The sequence below is a fragment of the Gymnogyps californianus genome, chromosome 28 (genome assembly GCF_018139145.2).
Source record: "Gymnogyps californianus isolate 813 chromosome 28, ASM1813914v2, whole genome shotgun sequence".
Classification (NCBI taxonomy): Eukaryota; Metazoa; Chordata; class Aves; order Accipitriformes; family Cathartidae; genus Gymnogyps; species Gymnogyps californianus.
In genome coordinates, this window is record NC_059498.1 from 4,680,999 (window position 1) to 4,704,388 (window position 23,390).

General features: G+C 53.6%; 2 protein-coding genes across 12 annotated transcripts in view; one reads left to right on the forward strand and one right to left on the reverse strand.

Annotated features, from left to right (window-relative positions):
* The window catches only part of KANSL1 (KAT8 regulatory NSL complex subunit 1), a 101,169-nt gene extending 85,689 nt beyond the window's left edge, over positions 1–15,480 (forward strand). For 4 of the 5 annotated variants that reach the window (XM_050911735.1, XM_050911738.1, XM_050911736.1 and 1 more), the window contains 9 exons: positions 1,025–1,190; positions 5,468–5,653; positions 6,070–6,231; positions 6,557–6,708; positions 9,130–9,248; positions 10,500–10,557; positions 11,130–11,242; positions 13,783–14,029; positions 14,506–15,480. In XM_050911735.1, coding sequence (XP_050767692.1) covers positions 1,025–1,190; positions 5,468–5,653; positions 6,070–6,231; positions 6,557–6,708; positions 9,130–9,248; positions 10,500–10,557; positions 11,130–11,242; positions 13,783–14,029; positions 14,506–14,778 — 1,476 coding nt within the window. In that variant the 3' untranslated portion in view covers positions 14,779–15,480. The remainder of the gene's footprint in view (positions 1–1,024; positions 1,191–5,467; positions 5,654–6,069; positions 6,232–6,556; positions 6,709–9,129; positions 9,249–10,499; positions 10,558–11,129; positions 11,243–13,782; positions 14,030–14,505) is intronic. The other variant, XM_050911739.1, reaches the window with a different exon arrangement.
* A 4,078-nt stretch (positions 15,481–19,558) lies between these two features.
* The window catches only part of MAPT (microtubule associated protein tau), a 53,092-nt gene continuing 49,260 nt past the window's right edge, over positions 19,559–23,390 (reverse strand). For 5 of the 7 annotated variants that reach the window (XM_050911760.1, XM_050911758.1, XM_050911756.1 and 2 more), the window contains 2 exons: positions 22,112–22,258; positions 19,559–21,611 (listed from right to left, as the gene is read on the reverse strand). In XM_050911760.1, the coding sequence (XP_050767717.1) occupies positions 21,396–21,611; positions 22,112–22,258 (363 nt within the window). In that variant the 3' untranslated portion in view covers positions 19,559–21,395. The remainder of the gene's footprint in view (positions 21,612–22,111; positions 22,259–23,390) is intronic. The other 2 variants (XM_050911759.1, XM_050911757.1) reach the window with 1 other exon arrangement.

Consider the following 23,390-nt stretch of genomic DNA (forward strand, 5'->3'; position numbering starts at 1 on the left):
AATGCTGAGCAGAGTGGCGGGATTACCTCATGTGTCTTGCACAGCCATCCTGTTTATAAAGCCCTGTGGCGTGTTAATTCTCAGTAATGGTACGACACTGCTGATTCATGCTCATTTTCTGATCCATAACAACCACCAGATCTCTGGGCAGAACTGCTGCTCAGTTACCTCTTCCTCCTCTTCACTGGGCACTGAAGCGTCCACTTGTTGTTTTTGCCCTCAGTGAATTATATTTGATTTATTTTAGATCATTTCTCTTAATTTGTAACTGTGAGTGGGTTTCCAGCTCTTTCTTTCAAGGTGCTTGCAGCCCTTCCCAGTTCTAGTGTTATTTGCTAAGGCTTAAGGATATTATCTCTTCCATCATTGAAGTCATTAATGGAACTGATTTGAATAATACTAGACTCAGAACAGACTTCTGTAGGATCCAGTTTGATACATCCTTCCATTTTGATGGGGACTCATAGGCTGCTGTCTCTGTATGGGATTTACATCCAGTTGTGCATCTACCTACAGTGGTTTCATATAAATGAAGTCTATATAAGGTCTATAAATCTGTGAATTGAAAGTCTGTCCTGGTTTAAGAAACAAGGTTGAAAAACACCCTTTTTCACTCTGTAAAGATGTCCCTGTAAGTGTCAGCTCTTGGCATATAGTGATGGCTCTCTGACCCACCTGAACTCAAAAAGGCTTTTTTCCCCTCTCTGACAACTGAGTTGTGCTGCCTCATGGTTTTTTTATAAATGAGGTTTCAACCTAGATAAAATTAAACACTTTTAGTCAAATTTAGAAGATGTTAAACTGTCTGTGCTGGTGAGTAGTAGTTTTCAGTTGTGTTTGTGCAAAGTGAAAGCGTCCTTTTATGAGTCCAGACGAAATGAACAGGTTTTATACAAGATACTAAAAAAAACAAGCAGCAGACTTTAGGATGTTTTTCATGAGCTGTCAAAGGGGAACGTGTGACGAGAGCCCGTAGACACATTGACCTCTGATATGTTGACACTATTCTCTGTCCCCTTTCCAGGTCCATCGTAATAGCCTGGTGCGATGTAGCTGTGATGTGAACCCTTCATGTGCTCTGTGTGGCACTCGAAGCTCGACGACTCTGGAAATCCAGTATGATGCCCCTTTGCTGGAGCGCCTCTCCCAACTGGACTCATGTATTCATCCTGTCCTGTCATTCCCAGATGGTAAGCACAGCACCCACGAAACTGCCAGGGGTATTGTCAAACTGGGTCCTGAGATGGGTTACAAGGGGTGCTTGGAGGTGCTCCAGAGCTTGCTCCTCCATCCTGGGCTTCCAGAGGAAGTGCAGATCTGCTTGGGTACGACCAAGCTTGTTCATCTGTAAGTATTTTTAGGAGCAGAGCATTTACTGGAGTGGAAGGGTCTGGGAAAGCATTACACCTGAAGTCTGCTCTGCTATGAACATGGGAACCTGACCTGGAGCCTTGCTTGGGGTGGAGAAACCAAGCAGTGCCTGGGAGTCTGTACTGGGACCTGGGTCTTAGGCTGGTGACTTTGTTGCTCTAAACCACTTGAGAAGTGTTTGCTTCCGCAGAGTTTATTCATCTGTATGAAATTATTTGTGGATTAGTTTAAGTCACAGGAAATTTTTTTGACCTTGTAAGGAATTGTAAATGATCTTCCATGGTTCAGAGGGTACAGTAAGAAGGGATGTTCCCGTTAAGACACTCATTTCCCAGTGTTACTCTTAATCTTCATTAAGAGTAATAACTAACCAACCCTGGCTGGGGGGTATTCACAGATTTCGTGTGTAGGGACTTTTCCCAAGGGAAAAGAAGTAGTTTCCAGAGTCTTTTGCTTCCTAAGCTGCCAAATTAAATACAAGCCTGTTCTTTGACCAAAAACTATTGGCTTGCATGAGATTGGTGTCCATCTGTCATCTTTTTCCTCTGATCACAGAATACAGGACCACAAATGATAGGAACTGCTACTTTTATCAGGAGAGCCAGGCAGTAAATAGATCATAGCGGTTCCTTTCCTTGGTAGGAGTACCTGGCTGCTCGAAGTGTAAAACACCGCTGGTAATGCTGGGAGGAAGGTGTGTGTCCCTGCTTCTTGTGAGGATGTAAAGTGGTTGGTCCAGGTTAAGACACTGGGCTAATATGTGTGTTAGGGTTTAAATTCCAACTTTGCACAAACTTCATGTGACAGTAGGAAATGCATGGAGTGTCTGGGAACAATTAATCTAGCATCTTTCACTAGCACTATATTTAAAACAGACTAAAATAGTAAATTGGTGCTATTTTTAAAAACTAAATCCTCACACCCCCCACCCCCCCCCCCCCAAAGAAACATCTCTATTAAGGAATGCTAAAGGAACTGAACGCACTGGACTACTGAAGCAGAAATTTATTTCCTGATTTCACAGCACTTGTAATCCTCTGTCTATACTGTTAAATCGAATATCCTAGGAAGCGGTGAGAAAAGCTGTTGTGTACTATTGCAGCATGGCCACCAGGCAAATTATCTCGTCCAGTATTCACTTTCCGTTTTCTTAGGGTCAGCTGCAGCCAGCTCCCATGGTAAAAGATCCATTCTGGCTACATGAGACTAAAAACTTTGTTTTTAAAACTATATGGTGTAAAGCTTAAAACACCTATACAGAAATACTCATTCTCCCCCTCCCTCCCTCAGATTAACTTTGATTATTCACTAATGCTTAGTGTAGTTTTGCTAGGGTTGCTTTTTGGGGATGGGGATACTTTTCTATCCAAACATAAAGCCAGGTAGCGTGTTCAGGTAGGGAAATTGCTCTGCCTGGTGTCTCCATGCCTGTGACTATTAATCCAGGTTGCTGTTGGTGCTCCCCCATGATTATTTTTGGGGCTCACCTTGAAAGCCAGCTAGCTGGGTCGATGGGCAGAGGCTCAGTTAAGACTCTGGAGGAGCTTGTGAGGTTGTTAGATGGAGCCTGGCCTTAGAGCTGTGAGCATGTGCTGACTTTCACTTTGAGCCCGTCTCTCTGGGGCTCCTCCTGTGCCAGCAGCCGGGGTTCTCCGGTGCAGTTTGCCAAGGGTAAAATTGCCAGGCGCCCGCAGGAGGAAAAAGATCATTTATTCTTCTGGCAAGCGGGGCGCAGGCATCACGGCTTTTAACCCGTTGCACTTGCATTTCGTAAGCGCTTTGTCCCCTTTCAGGTTTTTTTTTCTTGTTCATCTGATTTCTCGCTGGGAATTTTCAGATGATGTAATAACCTTGGTGGGGAGGATGAGAGCCAGGGCTCTCAGGCTCAGTGTGGTTGCCATCTGCTGGTCCCCGGGAGGCCTGCACCACTCAGCTGAGGAGGAGGAGGAGAAGGAGTGATGGTGTCACTTGCTGCACAGACTCTGGTGCAACCAGTGCTGACAGCAGGACAGTGACAAGCCAGCAAATAACTCATTTTCTGCTGACAATGTTGTGTCTTGCATTTTTCCCCTCCCTCTGACCTGTCTCCTCCTTCCACAGACGTGCGGGCTGCTGGGATGGGATGAATTTTCAGGAGAAAGCAAAAAATTAACAGAGAAGAGGCCATTTTCCCAAAGTCAGACCACTTCAACGCAGTGATGTTGCAGCCTTGCTGGCAGCGTCCTTAAAGGACTGGCTTGGCCCCTCTCTGTTCTTTGGGACATGTCTCCGCAAACCAGTAGTGGTGGCCAAAGAGCTGCCATTGCACTGGGATAACCCTTCCTTAGCAAATGGATGGGGCTAAACCAGAGCTTTAACCATCAAGGTACTTGAAATGCAGCTGTCCTGGCTTCCTCCTGAGAGTCAAGTTCCCCCTATTAATAACAGCCGACTCCAGCCCATGCTCTGCCAGCTCTCTCCATCCTGTTTGCCTGCCTGGATCTGCTGGGGCTTTCCAGTCCCTGGATCTGCTGGGGAAATACTGAGGAGGGGTTCAGATACCAACCGTTGAGACTACTGCCAGGGCTTGAATCTCTGCCACTTGCCCTCTGAGATTGTCTAGATGCAGTTTCTAAATCCCACGGCAGCTCCGAATTGCCTCCACGTCCCCTCTGCAGGCGCAGAGTGAGGAGCTTTATTCCTTGTGCAGGGCCTGGGAAGGTTCATCTCTGCTCAGGGTTGCTTCAAAGTCCCTGTGAAAATGTCATGTGAGCTTGAGAGATGTGGGGGAGGAATGTTTGTACTACTGATGCTCATCTTAGTGCTTTTAACTCCTAATTGTGGCAGCGTGAGTTTGCATCGGGCTGTGTGTCCTGCTGGCGATGGTCTGCTGGTCTGTACTGGGGGAGGAGAGCAGATGGGTGGCATGTCAAACCACAAATGCTGGTATATAATATCTTACGGGTGTAGTTGGAGAAGATAAATTCATGTCTCAGTAGTTCTCCTGTTAACCCTAAAGCTTTTAATGCTTTTCTGAACTAGGATTTTGGCCCTCAGGCATATAAAAGAGAGCTGGGTCTTGGAGGAGACTTAGGCAGCAGTATTTGGTGATCAAATCTGAAGTTTGAAGCTATGAGTATGAAAGGAAGGCTTATTTGTGGGACTCCTGAGGCTGGAGTAGTTTGCTACTCCAGTTAATGGTTTTTATAGTCTACCTTAGCCTATCTGCACAAGAAATACACTGAATAATCTTATTAGTGTTCTGTCTTTCGGCTAAGATCAGGAGTGCACCTTTGTATGGGACTCGGGAGAAACAAAGCTTGAGGAATGTGAGCAAAAGTAGCGTCTGCCGGATTTCACAGCAGTACAGCATACTTGTGTTCGTTGTGAGACGGCAGGATTAAATAGGGACACGTACTCTGGATTACCGTGATCTGTGGTATGCACAGAAACCTCAGGCTTGAAATGCATCGGTTACCCAGATAATTACCCGTGAGTCTGCCTGCTTGCAGATGGCTGCGTGACCCGGCACTGCCTGGGGAGCTCCCGGCAAGCAGCAGTGCTTTGGCTCTTTGAGCCTCTGAAGTGTGCTCACTTATACAACTTTCGTGAGATGATTGAGGTGCCACATCAGGCAGATTAATGTCATACAGTACTTGGTTGGCTTTTGACTTGACCTGAAATTGAGGATTTAAGCTGAATTTCTCTCTTCCAGCCCGTACCTCTGTAGATTTGATGTGCTGAGATATCTCAGATTCTTGGAAGTCAGATCTGAGATAGCAGAATTGAGTGTTGGCAGTACATGAGATACCTTCAGTGGTAAAGATGTATGGTTTTTCTGACAAAGGCTTTGTTCTCCTGCCGGGATATACTTGGGCTGTGAATCCTGTAGGAATGTCCTTCTCTCAAAGAGCTTCAGATTAGAAATGTTGGGTCCTAACATTGCAGGTCCTCCCTGAACGTGAGAAAGGCGTACGCAAGCCTGGGTTTTATGGTCAATGCCTGTATGTTTGTCGAGGGCTGTTCTTATTGGGGAACTGGGAGAAGATTATGGTACCGCAGCTTTCTGGGGCATAATTTTGTTAATTTGAATGCCGTGTTTTGTATCCCTCTGCAGATGTACCGACGAGCCTGCACTTCCAGAGCATGTTGAAATCTCAGTGGCAGAACAAACCCTATGAGAAAATTAAACCTCCCAAAAAGCTCTCGCTCAAGCACAGAGCCCCCATGCCTACCAGCAGCCTGTCTGACCCTGCTCGCAAGGACCGCCACAAGCTGGTGAATTCCTTCTTCACTGCAGCCAGTAAGTGTCCTCCCTGCCTCTGCCGCATGCAGAAACGTTGCCTGGTTTTTTTACCCGACAGCCGTGCAATCTGGCAGGAGAGAGGAGGAGGAGGATAGCCTTCAAATTCAGCTCTCAGGAATGAGGCCATGGTATTGCAGGCCAGGGCTGAAGGGGAAGTGTGTGCAGGTTGTGAAGTTCAGGCTGGTCTCCGTTTGTAGGGAGCTCTTCTTGATCAGTCTGAGGCTGTGCTCACGCTGGCACGGGCAGTACTACAGCTTGTTCTGCTCTGAGCACATCTCTCCAGCGCCCTGATGGTGTTGAGCCCAACCTGTCTGGATTTATGGAGCTGGTAAACTCTGCCCGAGTCTCCTGTGCCAACAGAAAGAGAGGTGAAAACAGGCGTTTCATAGCTCTTTCTCTGTTCCCCTCCTCAGAGCGCTCACATCAAAAAATCCAACCAGACAAGGCACACAGGCCGCCTTTAGACGATTTTACGGCCGTGTCCAAGGCCGAGAGAGCGCCAGAGCGCTCGCTTGTCCAGCCTCCTGCCTATGACAAAAAGCGATTGCGAGACTGCTCATCTGAGAGGAGTGAAGGTAGGCTCCCACGGCCAGGTCTCTCGGGGGGAGCTTGGGCTTTGCTGCATATCCAGCCTCTCTCCCTCTTCAGCCTCGGAGAAGGGGGGAACGCACTGCTTCTGGGCCTTGTCGCCACCGCAGCAATGCCTCGTGTGCTCTAACTGCTTCTTCCCCCAGGGCCTCTCAAGCTGGCAGCCGCCATCAGAAGGTGCTTCTCTTTCATGCAAAGTGCTCCTCAGCACTGGCCGTTTCTGGTGCACATGGTCCTTTTCTATCCACCACCACCTCCCTTTGGTTTTTTTGTTAATGTCATTCTTCATTTTCTCCCACCCTCCTTGTGTAGTGTTGAAGCATCACACGGACGTCGGTGGCCCAAGTTACTTGTCAGCTGCTGCGACCCCTACACCTCACAGCCCTATAGCACGGCAACTGTCCACCTCCTCGGAAGGCTCCGCTCCTGCCAGCACGAGTTCACAGGGCACCTCCAGCACAGCTGTAAGTATCTAGTGCCTTTCTGGAGAGGTTTCTGAGCTCAGCTCCATCATGGGGTCTCAGCTTTTGAGCAGTTCAGGCATCTTAGGCTTGAGAGTGCTTAGTATTTCTCTTACCATGCTGGACCCATTGGTTCAGCTGACGGTAGGGTTGCTGGCCCTCTTCTTCACTCTGACTTTGGGTCTGCTGGGGTTCCTGGATTGATGTTGGCTGTGCAGAGAGCCAGTCAGCTGCAATTACAGGTTCACTGTCAGCTCGGTAAGTGCTGGTAAATGTTCCTGTTCTCGATAGTCCCCTGGCTTTGCTCCACGTCCGGGTTTTGGTTTCTGAAGTTGTCTGGGGATGCCAGGAAGAGGAGTAGAAGAGCTGAGCACCAGCAGTGTGCGGCTGCTGGTACAGTGGTGCTTCCACTGAGATAGCTTTGCCTTAATCGCCTCGGTGGCACTGGGCTGTAAATGGGGTTGGGGCTGAGTCACAGGGCAGTGGTACAGCAGTGGTGGTTGAGATCTTAACTTTCACCTATACACACGCTTCAGCAGTTGCTTAACTCGTGCTGTCTTCTGAGAGACGCTCAGCCTCCCAAAATGCTACAGGATGACAGGATTTGGGACCCTGATGAAGCTGTGTCTAAAAGCTGTCAGTGAGCAGGACCGTAACTCCCTCCCACTGTGCTCTGGGACAGATCGATGACACAGCTCCTTCCGCCAGACGTCATCCATCCTCCCACCGCCTGACCCACGTTAACAGAAGCCCTTGATTAAAGGACTGAATTCTGCTGAACTCTTAAGTGTCCCAGTGAAGAACCCGGCCTCTGTCTGGCCACTCCAGTTGGTAGTTTGTGCCACAACCTAAGCTGGATGTGACCAAGGGATAACAGGGTTTCCTTGAACCCTGATAGTGAAACCAGGGTGGTTAAGAGGCATCTGTCCATGGCAGAGCTGTGGACACCACTTCCAGCTCAACCTTGTGTGCCCTTGTCCTTGCTCCAAGCTTGTTGCTCTGGGGCTGCCAGGTCCCAGCTGTGTTCCTTCACTGCGGAGTTTGCTGTTGCATCATCAGCTGTGACATCAGTGAAGTACCCTGCGATGGAACGGAGTGTCTGCAGAACCCAGCAAGCAGTGGTAGTTTGGCTTGAATGTGCTAGGTGTTTTGGAGAAGAGGACAGCTCTTCTCAGCAGCTCTGGCGTGTCAAGATGACGTTTCCTTGTGCTTCACACACATGTCTTGGTCTTCTCTTCCTGCTTTTTCTGCTGCTTTTTTGCAAGCTCGTTCAGAAAAACACGATGAAGTGTCTTCCCTTCAGCAGCCGAGTCCTGCAGAGCATTGCCGGCGCTGGGGTCTGGTCTCTGGGCCTAAGGGACGGGGTCCTGGGTTCGCGCATCCCCCTCTGGCGCGGGTTTGCATGTGCTCCCCAACCGATGGGTCAAGCCTCATGTTGACAGTGACATGTTGGGATTTCCCTGCCGCTGTGGCAGTAGTTGCCCACCCACTCCATCCGCAGCCAGCTTCACGCGAGTCCTGGGGTTTGGCCGTGGCAGGTCCCTGGCAGTTGTTGTTCCCACATGTTTTTACACTGAAAGCTGCGGGGATCAAAGGAGATGGAGAACATGGTAAATTGCAGGTGACTCCGTTAGGAAGATGGGCCGTTTGTGTATCAAGCCGATCCATGAGGATTCGTGTCACTGTACCGTCAGTGCTGCTGTCACAGGTTTGGGTGAGGTTTTTGGATAGACAGATGGTAGGAGAGCACCCAGCGTTCAGCCAGGTTTAAGTAGATAAGTGTGGAGCTTATTTCTGTCTTAGAAAATCTATTCCAGTCAAAAGCACAATACCGATGGAAGCTGTTAGGCTCTTAGTACAGCTGTCAAAACTCGAGATGAACTCCTGTCTGACTGCTTCACGTTCCTCCTGTCACAGTGTCACCTGTGGTGGGTCCACACCCCTGCAGGGACGTGAGCAGGGGGGCTGTTTCCAAACAGGATGGTTCTTCCCTCTTTCCTGATGGTCTCACTACTTTCTTTACGTTGGCAGTAGGGAATTGGATTATATGGGAGACTTTTCTTCTTGCTGGCTCGGTTTATCAGCCGGATCAATCTCCTGACCACCTGGCTGTGCAGCGGCTGGTGCCAGTGTGGAGGTGGTGGCTGGAGCTCAGCAGCCCTTGCTCACCTTGCTGCAGTGCCTGCAGGACCACTGCAGCCCTTGCCCTTGTTTGTACCCTCCAAACTAAGGATTTTTGGTTGGGAAGAGGACTTCCAGCAAGCAGTAGGTGAACTCCATTCTGATGCAAATTGCTGTTGGTTGTGGAGTCTCCATAGGTCATACGAGGCCATTTCGTAAGAGGCCACGTCCTTTTTCCATCAATGACTTAACGTGACAAAACCTACAGCCCTTTCTCACGTGGTTCTTGTCTTCATGTTACAGCAGCCAAGGAGGAGGAGAGGCGAAAGTTCATTCGATATTAACAACATTGTCATCCCAATGTCCGTTGCTGCAACGACTCGTGTGGAGAAACTGCAGTACAAAGAGATCCTCACACCCAGGTACGTGCCTGATCCCCGGCTCCCGCGGGGTTGTTATGTGCCAGGCTTTTACCGTGCAACTGTCTTGTCAGCTCTGGCCTAGGGCTTTGCTCCCAGTGGCTGCCAGTGCTGGTGAGGAAAGGGGCTTTCTTCTTCCTTGGAAATAAGAGAAAGTTTGGAAAACTTCTAATCATACCATTGACGGAGACTTGCTAAGTTAGGGAATATGTTTTCTGAGTGTCCCTCGTGCATGAAAGCCAGCTGCCCTGCTCAGGTCTCTTTGTCCAACCTAAAGTCATCCTGGTTGTCCTCTGTCCCGCTGCAAAGCTGCCGAGTACCTTGAGCCAAAGCTCCTGGTGGTTTCCCAGCTCTGCACGTGTCCGGGCTGGGCGGTGGGTGCCTGGGCTGGCTTAACGTTGCAGTGCAGGAGGAGGGCCATGGCCTTGGGTCACACCAGCCAGGAGAAGCACTCCCATGCCTGGGCAGTGGTAGGAATCAGAAGTTTTCTCTGCCCAAGCTGAGTGCAAGGACGTGAGCTGTCAGCCCCTTGTTTGGATGTTCTTGGATTAACACCATGGATGAGATCAGTTGCTGGTTTTTGCATCTGACTGCTCGGTGGGAGCGTGCTGACATGCTGCAGCACTGGTGCAGCTTCTTCATCCAAACTGCCCAGTTTCCAGTCCTCCTTTTCCCTCCCAGTTTTCCAGGCCTCTTTCCCAACTTACCTCTTTCTTCCTCCTGGTCCCACATGCTCTTCCCAGGCCCGTTTCAGAGCAGGGCAGGGAGGGAGCCTGTTGATGAGCCAGAGGAAGAGGAGGAAATGGTGCAGCATCTGCTCTGCTTCCTCTGCCCTTGGCAGGCTTCAGCTGCGCTGCCAGACCAGCGCCAGGAGCTGGGCAGGGAGGCAGAAAGGAAGGGCTGCAGCGGGAGGACGCTGGTAGCCTTGCTCTCCATTCCTGACCCTCCCAACGTGGAATGATGTCTTCTGCCTGTCCCCCAGCCTTGCGCTCAGTGGGTGCGAACCCACTGCAAAAAGACGTGCTCAAAATGGAGCAGGCTAACAGGGGAAGGGGAGAAACCCCTCTCTGATACCACAGGAGGGATTTTGGTAGACAAATGTGGCCGCTTGGCTTAAAACTGAGCCTAAGTATGTTGCTCATCGTGGCAGGCTTGTATTTTTCCTTTCCCAAAAGACAGTGTTAGTGCATGCGGGACATGTGCTGCTGTGCTTGGCTGTGCCTGTGATTGACTGCCCTCTGTTGTGCCTTGCAGCTGGCGTGAAGTGGATATCAGCGCTCTGAAAGCAAGCTCTGATGAAGACAGTGAGGAGGTAAGAAGAATTTTATTTCCGAGTTAATGTGGGATGGGGTTGGTAGCGGCTGAACAGTGTCCACGGAAGGGAGTGGACTCTTCCTTTTTTGCAGCAAAATGGCACAATTGGCCTTGCAGAAACCAGGCTGGTGTTGGTTCCTTTTCAGGAAAGGCGTGATAAGGCAGAAGTTGGATTAACTGGCTGGGTACAGCTGAATCTGAGGTCTCATTGCCGTCAGGAGACCTCTCTGGGCAGCAGTCTTTTTGTGGAATAGTCTAATCAAGAAATCACGACCAGTCACGCCACTAGTTATTATTTTAGCTAAACTGATAATGATGGCATTTCCTTAAACCTCTGTGCAAGTGCTTTCATTCTGGGATAAGTGGCTTTCCTTTGGTTCTTAATCTCTTCCTAAGCAATGCAGACTCAGTTTAACAAGGTACTCTCGCACTCACTGATAGCATCTGCCTCCCTCCGGACATAAACATTTACTTAAATTCACGTTGTAGCTAATGCTGGAAAAACTGCACGTAGATGCGTGTTTAATATAAGAAAGCTCTGACCGAGCCCTGTTACCCTTCCCTTTCCAGATCGAGGACTTGTCTGATTCGGCCTTCGCTGCTCGGCATGGCAAATGTGAAGAGATGGAGCGGGCCCGGTGGCTTTGGAGCACGAGCATGCCCCCGCAGCGGCGGGGCAGCAGGTACGCCTGCCGGCACGGTTCCTCCGCACCGCCTCGGCACTGGCAGGGGCTGCTCCAGCGCACCGACAGCACTCGAGTGCAGAGAGGATGCAGTGGGTTTCTCTTGGCCGATGTGTCGTTCCCAACAGAGTGGGATGCTCTTGGGAGCAGGTTGTGGAGGCTTTATTAGATTGGCTGATCCATAAAAATGGTTAAAAGCTTGTGCTGGTGTTGGAAAGTTTGATCACCGTCCACAAGAGCAGCTTTGAGGAGCCCATGTAGGAATGGGGCGTAGTCTGCTTAGGTGGGGGTGAAGTTACACACCAGTTAAGTTGCGGACTTGGATTGGATTGGATCCTGTTTGGATTCTGCTTTCTCAAGCACTTTCACCGCTCTAGAAGCGTGGAGGCTGGTACATCAGCTCAGGAGTCCAGAGAAAAACAAAAGGGCTGAGATGGGCATCCTTCGTGCAGGAGCAAGGAACAGTGGTTGTTCTCAGCGTTATGCTGTCTATCGCATCTCTGCTCGATTGCTTCAGCAATGCCGTTTCTCTGCTCCTTTTATATACGTGTCCTTATGTTCCTCTGATCACTTGACACTTGATTCCCTTTCTGCAGTGTCTTTTTGTGAGTGGGTGTCTAAAACAGCACAGTTTCCAGCTGTTGATCTCATCATAAACCTGCATAAGAAGAGATTGGCTCTTCTCCATTTGATTTCCAATGCCTTGTTTGGTTTTGAACCACTCTGCGCTTGGGCAGAAATGCTTCCTGAACTACAGCTGCATGCAAACATGCACCCGGTCGTCTTAGTCTGGTTGTGGTTTCAGTCTAGCCCTGTCGAGTGTGCGCGATGGTACAAGGTTATTTCTGCAAGAACTTCTGCAAATGCAAAGCATTTGTCACACTCCCACTTGTGCTGCTGCTGCCTTGTTTCATCTGCAGCTGCATTTCCACGTGCTGGCGGAGTGTGGGACATTTTGGTGTTTCTTTGCAAACTTCTTCAGCCAGTTTCTCACATCTGATAGCACTTCACCGTAACTTTGTTTCTCTAAAGACCCTTTTATAAGGGTGTTGGTGAAAGATGCTGTGTTGAGGTCCTGGCTTGGTCACTGAGGTGAATTCAAACTTCGTCTCATACGCTTAGGAACGCTGGTGGGAAGGGACTTGCAGAGGTCTCTGGCCCAGCCTCCTGCAGGGCTGTTGCCAGCAGAAGACCAGGTTGGCCATGGCTTTGTCTGGCCATGGCATGAACGCTTCCAAGGATGGAGATTCCCCCAGAGCTGGGGAATCCCAGTGCAGCTCCCCAGCAGGGAGAGATGGGGATGTAAGCGTCCCTGCTCCGCTGGCCACGTTCCTCAGTGCAACCCGGGACGTGGTTTGCTGCGTTTGTGCTGAGGGTGACTTGGCCGAGTTCAGCTTGGCGTTCGCCATGTCCCGAGCTCCTCCTCAGCAGGATCCTTGCTCAGTCCCTCAGTTCCCATCCTGGGGTTGTTCTCTGCGGCTGCTTTAGGCTTTCCTTAGAAATTGTTGGATCCCCTCACGGCCTGGTAACTTCTTGTTGCTGTGATTCAGCCAGTACCTTGCTCCCTGCCTGTGGAGTACCTGGGCCAGGTAATACCAGTAAACGCTGGGGTAAACTCGCTTAGTTTCCCTTAAATGTCATTCTCTCTGTGACCTGCTCCAGCAGATCTGCTGAGTGTCTTGTGGTCTTCCTGCCTCGTGTATGTAACAGAATGATTTGTTTTTTTCCTGTAGCAGCTTTTAAATTGCATCTTGACTCAGCACATTGACTCCATCTAGCTTGCTGCAAGTGTAGCTGTTTTGTTAGTCTAATTGGGGCTGGGTTTGTATGTTCTGATGAACGCTTTGGCCAGAGTAGATTTTGGAATCTGATCCTTGGCAGGCCTTGATTGCCACTTGCTGTTGCAGTTCATCTTGAAGAGTTGCACACAGATGTGGGGACTCCAGTTAGGTTTCTCTGTTTGCAGCTTGTGGGTCTTTTATCTGGGAATCTGTGTAGGTGCTCAAACTTTCTTAATTCTTGGTTTAAATCTTCTGAAGTCTAGGGGTTTTACAGTGCTCCTCCTACGCCCAACTGTTGAACTTGCAGCATTTTCAGCGTTACTGATTCACTATGCTTGGTTCTTGAACTGCCTGGTGTCACGTGGCGTGTGGATGGTGGAAACACTTGGAGAAACCGATTTTGAAGTGTCTGATTTCATAGGGTGGCTTCTCATCGTGGTATTTATGCAGCACTCGCAGCGTAGGAGATGTGTGGGACACGTAACCTTAGGAGAGCAGCGTCGGTGTTGCAAAGCTGCATCGAGACAGTGGAGATGGGACAAAGATGAGCCTGGATGAGTCTAACCTCTGGGCTGCAGCATTCCCTGCTTGCGTGTGCCGAATCCCCGCGGCGTTGCCCATCCTACGGCTGCTGCCGAGGAGGGGGCGGTGGAAAGGATCGTAGCGTGGCATCGTGTGGCAGCGAGCGGCCTGGGCCCCGGTATCGGTGGGAGCGCAGCTGGGACTGAAACCGGGCTCTCAATTGTGTTCCTGTCTCAGGTCTTACAGATCGACAGACGGACGGACGACCCCCCAGCTGGGGAACCCCTCGACTCCCCAGCCGGCATCCCCTGACGTGGGCAACTGCCACCCCCATTCGGAGCTGTCCCACACCCACTCACCGCGCAGCCCCATCAGCCCCGAACTGCTCTCTGCCCCCCTCACCCCCCTCTCCCGCGACTCCATGCGGCTTCTGTCCAGCGAGGACACCCGTTGCTCCACGCCGGAGGCCGGCCTTGATGAGCAGGTGGGTGCTGGCTCCGCTCGTGGCCCTTTGCTCTAGTTTGGTTCCTGGAGGCTGGTGGGAAGGGCCGAGCGCTGCCTGTCGCTGCAGCCACTGCTGCAGACGCACGGAGGTAAATCTGACGCTCCGACTCGGCTGTTTTATCCCCCTCGTTGCGGGGAGGCAGCCTGGAAAACCTGCACGTGGGAAATTCTGTCCGAACGCTCGGCCAGACAGGATGGAGAGCGTGGTGCCATTCGGCATGGGCAGCAGGATGCTCTTCCAGCTAGTTGGTTCAGTTGGGAGGCTGCCGCATCCTCACCACGTGTGCTAAAGCTTTCCGTGCTCCGTTAATGAGGCTGAGCTAAGTCCGTGGCTGGCACGGCACCACGGAGCTGCCTGCTCCGACCGCCGTTGCAGGCAGCCGGAGTCGCGCATGGAGAGGGAGCAGAAGAGCTTTTCCGGAGGATTTTCCATAGCCTGGTGTCTCTTCCCTGTAGGCTGTGCAGCCCTGGGAGCGACGCACCTTCCCACTCTCGTACGATCCCAGGACAGAGTGCGAGGACCAATCTGACCCCCAAGACCGGTTGTCGCGCTGTACCCGGCGCACGTCGGGCAGTAAATCCTCCCGGGAGACCGATGGCACTTCTGCTTTGCCCAACCTGGCCAGCCTCAAGAGCCGAACCCCCCTGGCGACACCCTCCTCCTCCTCCTCCTCCTCCTCCTCCTCCTCCTCTGCCTCCGCAGCAGTTCAGCGGCCAGCGCACAGATAGAGACATACGGGAAGACATGAGCAAAACCAACACACAGAACTAACTCTTGGCATTAAAGCTTCCAAAATCTGCGTTTGATATTCAAACATCCTGCCGGGAATTTTCACAGTTTTTAGTGAATTTAAGGAGTTTAGAAACTGTTTTTTGTTTTCTTTCTTTTTTTTTTTTGTTTTGGTTTCTTTTTTTTTTTTTTTCCTTCCTTCTCCATGTTTCCTTGTCACACGAATGAGAGCCCCCAGATTCCTCCCAGCGGAGTGAAGCCTCGGGAGGGGAGCAGCCCACCAGACCCCCCTCCCTCTTTCCTCCCCTCCCCTCTTAGGTGTATAAAACTAGAGCACAGGATTTAGCTGACTAGCAGACTTCGGGGATAGTTTTTTCTCAAGCAAAAGGGTGTCCTTTTCTCTTAACCCGCTACCCCCCTCCCTGAAAGGTTTTAGTGGAGTGAAATTAGTGGTGAAAAGTGATGTCTTGGGATTGCAACCTTCACTAGCTGTCTGTCTGTCCTCACGTGGCAAGTGCCCACCCTGCACTTCCACCCTCCGGCCTTTTCCTCCCCTAGGTTGTAGTTCCAGGTATCCCGCGGGGTGACTCTGCACCTCCCCGATCTCCCCTCTGCCCCCGGGGCCGCCCGCCACCTCCTCCTTCCTTCTCCCCTGGTTTGGGAGCAGCCGTTTGCTGTGCCGAGGTCTGGCTGCCCTGCCCGTCGGGGGCGGGGGGGGGGGGGGGGGGGAAGGAAGGACCCTTTTAGCCGCTTCACGCACAGCTCCGCGTGGGAGGAGTGGGATTTCGGAAGCAACCTTGTTCACAGCTCGCGTGTTTCTTCTGGGTCGGAGGCAGGGAGGGGAGAGTCCCCAGCCCGGTGCGGTCGGATGCTTCGAGCAGGAGCAGAAGTCACGACGCACTTGAAGGGACGCCGTTGGGGACGCGGCCGTCGGCAGAGGCCAGCAGCAGCTTTCAGCTGGGAAACGCGGGGTCTGCGACTGACGCTTGAGCTCTGCTCTCACGTCCCCGTCCCCTGTCCGTCCGTCCCCGTCCCCCCCCCGCAGGGCTGGAAAGCTGGGGTGAGGGCAGCTCTGGGCCGCGGCACCGAGGAGCCGCCGACGGCGGCGGGCGGCAGAGGGAGCGTCCCGTGCCAGGAGCGGGATGCGGCAGGTCGGGGTGCCAGGGTGGTCCCCGTAGGTGGGTTTGGTCTCAGAAAAGGGGAGAGAAGAGAGGGAAGGAGGGCCGGGGGCGGGCGGGGGGGCTCCCGCCGCGCTGAGGTGCTGGGGGGATCGGGATCTGTCACCACTGCTTCGCTCCACTCCACACACGGTCCGAGACCAGGTGTCCGTTCTGTTTCATTTGCAGTCGTCGGTCCGACGTGCCACCTCCTGACAGGTATTTTATTTTGAAACCGAGTTCGCTGCTGTTCCTCCCCTCCCTCCCCCCCTTCCTCCCCCTCCCTTGCCCCCCCCCCCCCGGCCCTTCCGCACCCGCAGTGACTCCCGGATCCCGCACACCGTTCCCATCTGTAATGCTTTCTGATCCCAACGGTGTGGCTATTGGTCCCTGTCCTGTTGCTAGCATTGTGCCTGTCTTATGTATAATCACATCACCAAAAAAAAAAGGAAAAAAAAATACAAAGGACATTTTTTTTTTTTTTTCCATTTTGTAATCGTAAAGAAATAGTAGCTAAACTGCTTAATGGTTGGGGTTTTCACAATTTTCAACATTATCTAGTGTTTTTTGGTTCTGTTCTAGTTTAAAGGATTTGTCATCGTTTCTTTAAAAAAAAACCAACAATGCTACCATATCCCTCTGCATAAGTGCTTTTCTATTTATAAGGTTGAAAATTCTGAATAACCCTTTTAGCGTTATAAAAACCACAAAAAAAACCACCTTGTATTTTGTAAATATTTTCTTTTCCTGCTTTGAGCTGTGTAATGTCCTTGTTATATAGAAATGCTTTTCTTCCGAGAAGCTGATCTTTGTTAATGTCTTGATTCTGTTGGCAAAGCACAAGGGTGCTTATAAAAAAAAAAAAAGAAGAAAAGATTAAAAAAAAAATTAAAACAGAATACGCTATGCAAAGTGTGTTTGTGAAACGCTGGGTTGGGAAGTGGAAGGGGCCCTTCTGCGCGCTCAGCCGGGTCTCGGGCGGCTCGGCCGCTTCCCTCCCGCCCCGCGTTTCCATGGCCTCTTTTTTTTTTTTCCTTTATAACATCATTTCCCGGCAGTTATTGTCAGCTAGTGAAAAGAGGAATTGTTCTGCGGGATCTCCGGATCTGGGCTTTGCACTGGGATGTGTGATGGAGCGGGGCCGGGGCTCGGTGGCGCTTCCCTGGGAGAGCTCACGAGAAGCGAGCTCTGCCTCGTGTTGCTCGCTCAAACCTCCGCGGGTGGGCGAGGGTTTTATTTTCCATTTTCAGGCTTAACCGGTTGCTGCTGATTCGCGCCCAGGTACCGTTGGCGCAAATTGTTTGCCCTCGTGGCGGGTTTTGCTGTGGACGTTGAATGTTTGCAAGAGGCGAGTGGTGGGAGGCGACTTCCTTGGGTGCTCCTACATTTCCAAGATAAGAGTTATACTTTGTGCCTCGTTACCCGAGTGGATGGGAAGCAGGAAGGTGCTGGGTGATCATTAGCCAGATGATCAAAGAAGTAGGAGGCAGCAACCTGGGCATCACCCGGTTCGTTACGTCATTAACAGGGGAGGAAAAACCCGATCTGAAAAGCAAACGGTGGCGGCTGCGGCCGCACAAGCAGCTGCGCTGTGCTGGAAACTTCTCTGGCCTGCACAAGGCGACTGAGTCCTGGGGAAGGTGCGGAGCAAAGGGATGGTGGCACTGCTTCACGGCCGCCGCGGTGCCGGTAACCGGGGGTCTTGGGCTGCAAGAGCTGCAGCTGTAATGGGCTGGAGGGGGGCTGGAACTGGGGAAGGCGCTGCTGCGATTCGAAGCAGCCTCTGAACGGCCCCGGTGCTCACCGGTGCGGTGGGGGCAGAGCTGTGTTCAGTTGCGCTCCACAGCTGAGAAAATGTCCTGTCCACACAATGAGCCAAAAATAACACTTGCACTTCCTGGCTGCAGGGCCTGTGCCCTGCCTGCGCTGCCTGCCCTGCCTGCGCTGCCCACTGGGCAGGGCCTCCCTTTCCTGCACCCCAGTTCGCAGCAGGAAGAAGCGCGGCCTCCCTGCGTGCTGGGAAGGGGAGCTGGTGAAGCTACAGCCTGGGCTGCAGTGCTGGCCGGTACTTGGAAAGAGACAAACACGGTCCCTGCCGATCTTCACCGCGCCCCGCAGCTGGTCCTGCAGCTGCCGTGCGCTGGCGCGGCTGCCGGGGGATCGGCAATCCCAGCGCGTGCCGCTTTGCGGAGGGGAGAGGACGGACCCTCGGTGGGCCAAAACCCAGCCCCAGCCTGGGTGCTGGAGAAAGCCCTCGTGTGCTGGCTCCCAGCTCCCTCCTGCTCCCCCCGGCTCCCTCCCCCCGTTGCGGAAAAGGCGGCGTTTATCGTAGTAATGACTTTATTTCCAAATTCACTTTTACGGCAACAGTGTAAACCAGTTGTTAAAACGCACGATACACTATGGACATTCACAGACAGAAGCTAAGCTAGAATGATACACTGAGATCAAACCTTCCCTCCCCTCCCCAGCGCACCGCGGGGAACACGGGGCTGCCAGCACCACCGGCAGTCTGACACCAGAAGTTCATTTAACAAGCATATTTTGAGTGCAGAAACACGGTTTTTTGAATCAGTGCCGGTTTTAACCCTTTTCAGACCAAGATGTGTGTGGAGTAAAGGAAAAGCCATGGGTCAGTCTGTGCAGCTGCTCATGGTAACCCTCAGGCCTGGGTCTGAACGCGCGGTCGGGGCTGGGGACGTGGCTCGGGCTGCTGGAAGGGGACAGCGGGAGACGCGGTGGATGGAAAGGGCTGTCCTGGGGGGAGCCGCGGCAGCCCCCGCGGGGAGGACGGGGGTGTGAGGAGGATGGCAGACGGGGCTGGGGACGCGTGCTCAGCTGAGGACACTCGCAGCGGGAAGGGGCTGCTCACTGGAGCTCGCCGCACGCTAAGGACGCCCCTGGCCCGGGGCGTTGGTGTCCCTCGGGAGCTGCATGGAGGGGCCGGGGGGGGTGGCACGGGGCAGGGCCAGGATGGGCAAGCTCAGCTACGCGCTGTCCTGCAGCCACAAAGGGTTAAAAGGGTGACTGACTGGCGTTCGGTGGTTCTCCCACTTGCTCGTTTTACAGAGGACAAAAATACCGCAGCGGCTCCTACATCCTACACCGATACAAAGATAGTCACAGACTGGAGTACAGAGTCTTACAATCATAGAGTCAACTGAAACGGAGCGAGTGACAAGCTGGACGTGGGCTTGCGCTTGATCTGTTTGTGTTGCTGCTGGATCAGCCTCTCCCCAGCAGTAAAGCAGCTCCTGGGGCTGCAGAGACAAGGGTTGGACCCCCCTCCTCCAAACCGCCATCCCCCCAGACACAACCGTCCTCCTCCGGCACTGGACCGGCCTCCAGCATAGGCAGCTGCCCAGCCCGCCTACAGCAGCGGCAGGAGCCCAGCACTGCACGGAAAAACCCGGTGGAGCCCGCGCAGGGTGTGCAAAGGCGGCAGCAGCGTGGCAGGTTCATCGGCTCCCGCTAAGGATGGGAGTGGGTCCTGTCCGGGGAGGAACCGCTGCTCTGCCCCCATTAACAGCTGCTGAAACAGCCGCGGTGGCACCCAGCCGCCATCCCAAGGACGAGCAGAGCCCTGTGCCCCAGTGAGACCCCCCCGCCCTCCCAGCCAGAGCAGGATTTTGGCCCCTTGCTGGGAAAGCATGGCTTTCCCTGCAGCACGGCCCTCGGGGTGCACGGTCTGCGGCCCCACGGAGCACCCCTCCGCCCTCACCCCCACTGCCAGCAATACCCCCACGGCCCGGCTGGTGCCTCTCGGGGGGGAGACAGGGAGGGAGGACGCACACTGAGCTGCACTGATCGCATCTCAGCCTCTTTGGTTGTAGAAGGAAGGGGCGCGTGGGGACGGCCATGGGTGCAGCACAGCCCCGGGCCACCCCCTCACGCTCCCTAGGTTGCCCCAGGAACAAAAGCAGCAAAAGAAAGAAAGAAATCGGCTCTGTTCCCCTGTGTGCTGCTGGGGGTGGTTAGTGCTGTGTGAAGGAGACGCCGTGAGGGGTGACATGCTGCAAACTCAAAGCAGGAGAGCGCCCTGGGGGGGGTCAGTGCCAGGGAGCAGCCTCTGGCCCCTGAGCGCAGGTTGGGACCCGGGGGAGCTGCCACCACGCACCAGCTAAAACGGCCCCCGCGCCTTCCCCTCGCGTCCTCCCGGTTGTCTCCTACCGCTGCCAACGGCACGAGAACAGCAGAGCCATGGAGCTGCCACTTCCGCGATCTCTTAGCTGACCTTGCAGGGAAAAAAAAAAAAAAAAAAGAACAACCCAAAAATGTTACAGGCTGTGCCCAAATCCAGGGGCCACCCCAGCCCTGGAGCTGCGAGTGCCCCTCATAACGACATCCCCGGGGGCCCTGGGAGGTGCACAGCCCCAGGGGAGCAGCGCAGAGCCGGGAAGCCCCGACGCAGCCCCCCGCAGCCCCCGGCCCTCCCCAGGGAGCAGGGCAGCGGCTCTGCGTCCACCCACGCGCCCGGCAGACATGCGGTGCCGGGCTGCCCCATCGGTGCCGGGTCTGGGTGCAACCCGGAGCTGGGCAAAGTTTCCCCCTCGAGCCCGCCTCGCTGGGCTGCAGCGGAGCCGGCGCGGGGCAGCTCAAAACTACTTACAGCATTTTTTTTTTAAACACATGCTCGTTTATGAAAACAATCACCCTGGCACGGTCCAAGCATATACAGACAAATCTACTCTACGACACGAGGGGCTGCCAAAGGAATGGGGAAAAGCCTCTACTCATCCACTCAGCGGTTCCAGCACAGCCACGGAGAGGGGAACGGCCATCCGGGGCCCCTTCCGCAATGGGATACCCCGGCCTCGCCAGTACTCCAGCTGCCGGAGCTGAGAGCGGGTTTAGGGGATACCTGGCAGTTATCTTCATACACATCTCGGCTTTCGGAGGTAAAAACAAAAGGTTTCTTCCAAATCAGCAGGCAAATTTAACGCAGAAAGGGAGGGCACCTCCCTGCAGTCCCTGGCTGCAGCACCCACTACCTGTGCTGCCTCCAGCCCAGGCATCGTTAGGGTAACGAGCGTGGGAAGGTCACATCCCCTCCCCGTGAGGACCTCCCGCTGCCCTGCGCGGCGGTGTGGGGTGCTCGGTGCTGTGGCTGCCCCCTCTATCCCCCTCCCCGCTTTCCCGGGGGCGGTGAACGTCCCTGCCAGGGCTGGGACAGCGAGGGACCTCGCAGGGGGACGAGGGAGGGAGCGGGGGACGGGCATGGGCTGTGCGCTCCGAGGAGCAGGGGGAGAGGAGGTTTTGTACCTCATAGTGTCACTGATTTTGAAGTCCTGGAGCTAGAGCTGAATGAACAGTAAAAGCAGGTTAAATCATTAACCAGTTAGGGGATGGGGAAGCAGCTGTAAAAGGAACAGAGGAAGAAGGCCAGATTATTATTTTTCTTTTCTTTTTTTTCTTTTTTTCTCCCTTGTCTTCTCTCATCTTTGCCCGCCGTGCTCCGATCACAAGCCCTGCTTGGCCAGCGAAGCGGACACTTCGTCGGCTAGCGTGGCGAGCTGGGGGGAGTCCACCATATTGATGCTGCCGGTGGAGGAGACGTTGCTAAGGCGGCGTGGGGAGGCATCTCCGGAGATGGTGGGGGACTTGTAGACGATTTCGGCGCCGTGGTCGGTCTTGGCTTTGGCGTTCTCACGGAAAGTCAGCTTATGAGTCTCAATCTGCAACGAGAGGAGAGGGCAGTGAGCGGGGACGATGTGGGACAGCATCCCGAGAGGCTGTTTTTTACCTGCAAACTGTCCGCTCGGTCACTGCTGGAGTGCAGCTGGGAGGAAAGGTCAGTTCATCATTGGCCTGATGCCCCCAGTGCTCCCAGTCCTCAGGCACGTCCCTTCCAGTAGCCCACACAGGGAACGGGCACAACCGGAGGGGATGGCAGGACTGGAGCATCTCGGGATGCTGCCAAATCCTTCCCAAGCGCCCAGGCCCGGTGTGGCGGTGGGTCCCAGGCACAGGACTCAGACAGCACAACCTGGGCTGCTCCCAGTCCCCTGGCAGGGATTTACGGAGGGGGTGGGATCCCCGCATGGCGCCTAAGGCTGCCCCTTAACCCACGGCCCGGCTGGGGACAAAACGCTGCTCCCACGAGCCAAAACCCCTCTCTCCCTGCGAGCGCGAGGGCCAGGGAGGGGAGGTGAAGTGGATGGGGTTTGCTACTTACTGGTGCCCTCCCCAGCCGAGCGCAAGGCTGGGAGCTGGCTCTCCGGGGGGTGGGCGGCTCCAGCACCAGGGCCTGGAGCCCAGCGGGGTCTGGGCTCGGGGTCCGAGCAGCCTGGGGACGGGTCTTGTCTTCCTTGCCTTTCTCTCTCTACAGGTGAAGAAACCCGCCCAGGGCGGTGGGGTGCAAAGAACGCATCAGCAACAAAAAACAAGATCCAATAAATGTCAACCAGAAGGAAAAAGACAAAAAAATAAAGAAAAGAAATAGAAAATTGGGGAGAAAAAAGATCTGAAAAACAGGGCCATTCACTGACTCACAGGAAGAACAGCAGCTGCCCTGGGAGACGGGGAGGAAAGCTTTCCATGTGCAGCCAAGGCGAGCAGATGCTGCCGGCACAGGTACTTTGGCAGAGCAGAGAGCACCCCGGCTCCCCACGGGAGACCCAATGCAAGAGTGGCACACGAACCAGCGTTCAGCCTGAAAAGCTGTGGACCATGTGTCCAAATCTGGATCTTCTGTGTCACAGAGCAAGGAGGGGACTGGGGCCACGGGAAAGGCTGGGGAAGGGGCAGCGGAGCTGCCCACAGCCGCTCTACGTGGAGGGCTTGATGGGGCTCAACTGTGTCCTGTTCCCTCCCTGCGAACAGAGCGTCCCAGCTCAGAGCAGCACTGCCCGAGGATGGTCCCTGGTGCCGAGGTGCGAATGGGAATGGGCTGGGCAAGGGAAGCAATCTGAGGCAGTATCTGAACCCAAGTTACAGCAACAACCTCCTCCAGGCGTGGATTTAGGCAGGGTACGGGCAACTGCCACACAGGAAGGCTGAGGCAGGTGATGCCACTGCTGGGTCACAGCCTTGCAAATAAATTCCCCCTCCAAAGGGCAAGTTCTTCAAGCTATGGCCCAGTGAATGCGCCAGGATATGAAAGAATCATCACTGTAATCATAAAAACGATGAAAATGGGCTTAGTGAAGCACAGGGCAGTCTGATGCGTAGCAGCAGTGAGAGAAGGGTAAGGAAGTCAAGCGATCCCTCAGTCAGAGGCCAGCGCACCGCTGGGAGATGAAGAGCTGGGAGGTGCACAGAGAAAACGTGGCCAAGAACAAAGTGCCAAAATACAGGAGCCGAAAGAGAACTTTCCCCTCCCATTCAGAAAAAAGTGTTTGAAAAACAAGCAAGACAAAAACCACTTTTCCCTGGAGAAATTCAACCATGCGTGTCACCAGGCTGGAGTCTCAACTCTGTGCTTACCTGATCTCCCTGCTCCCCTGCCTGCAAGG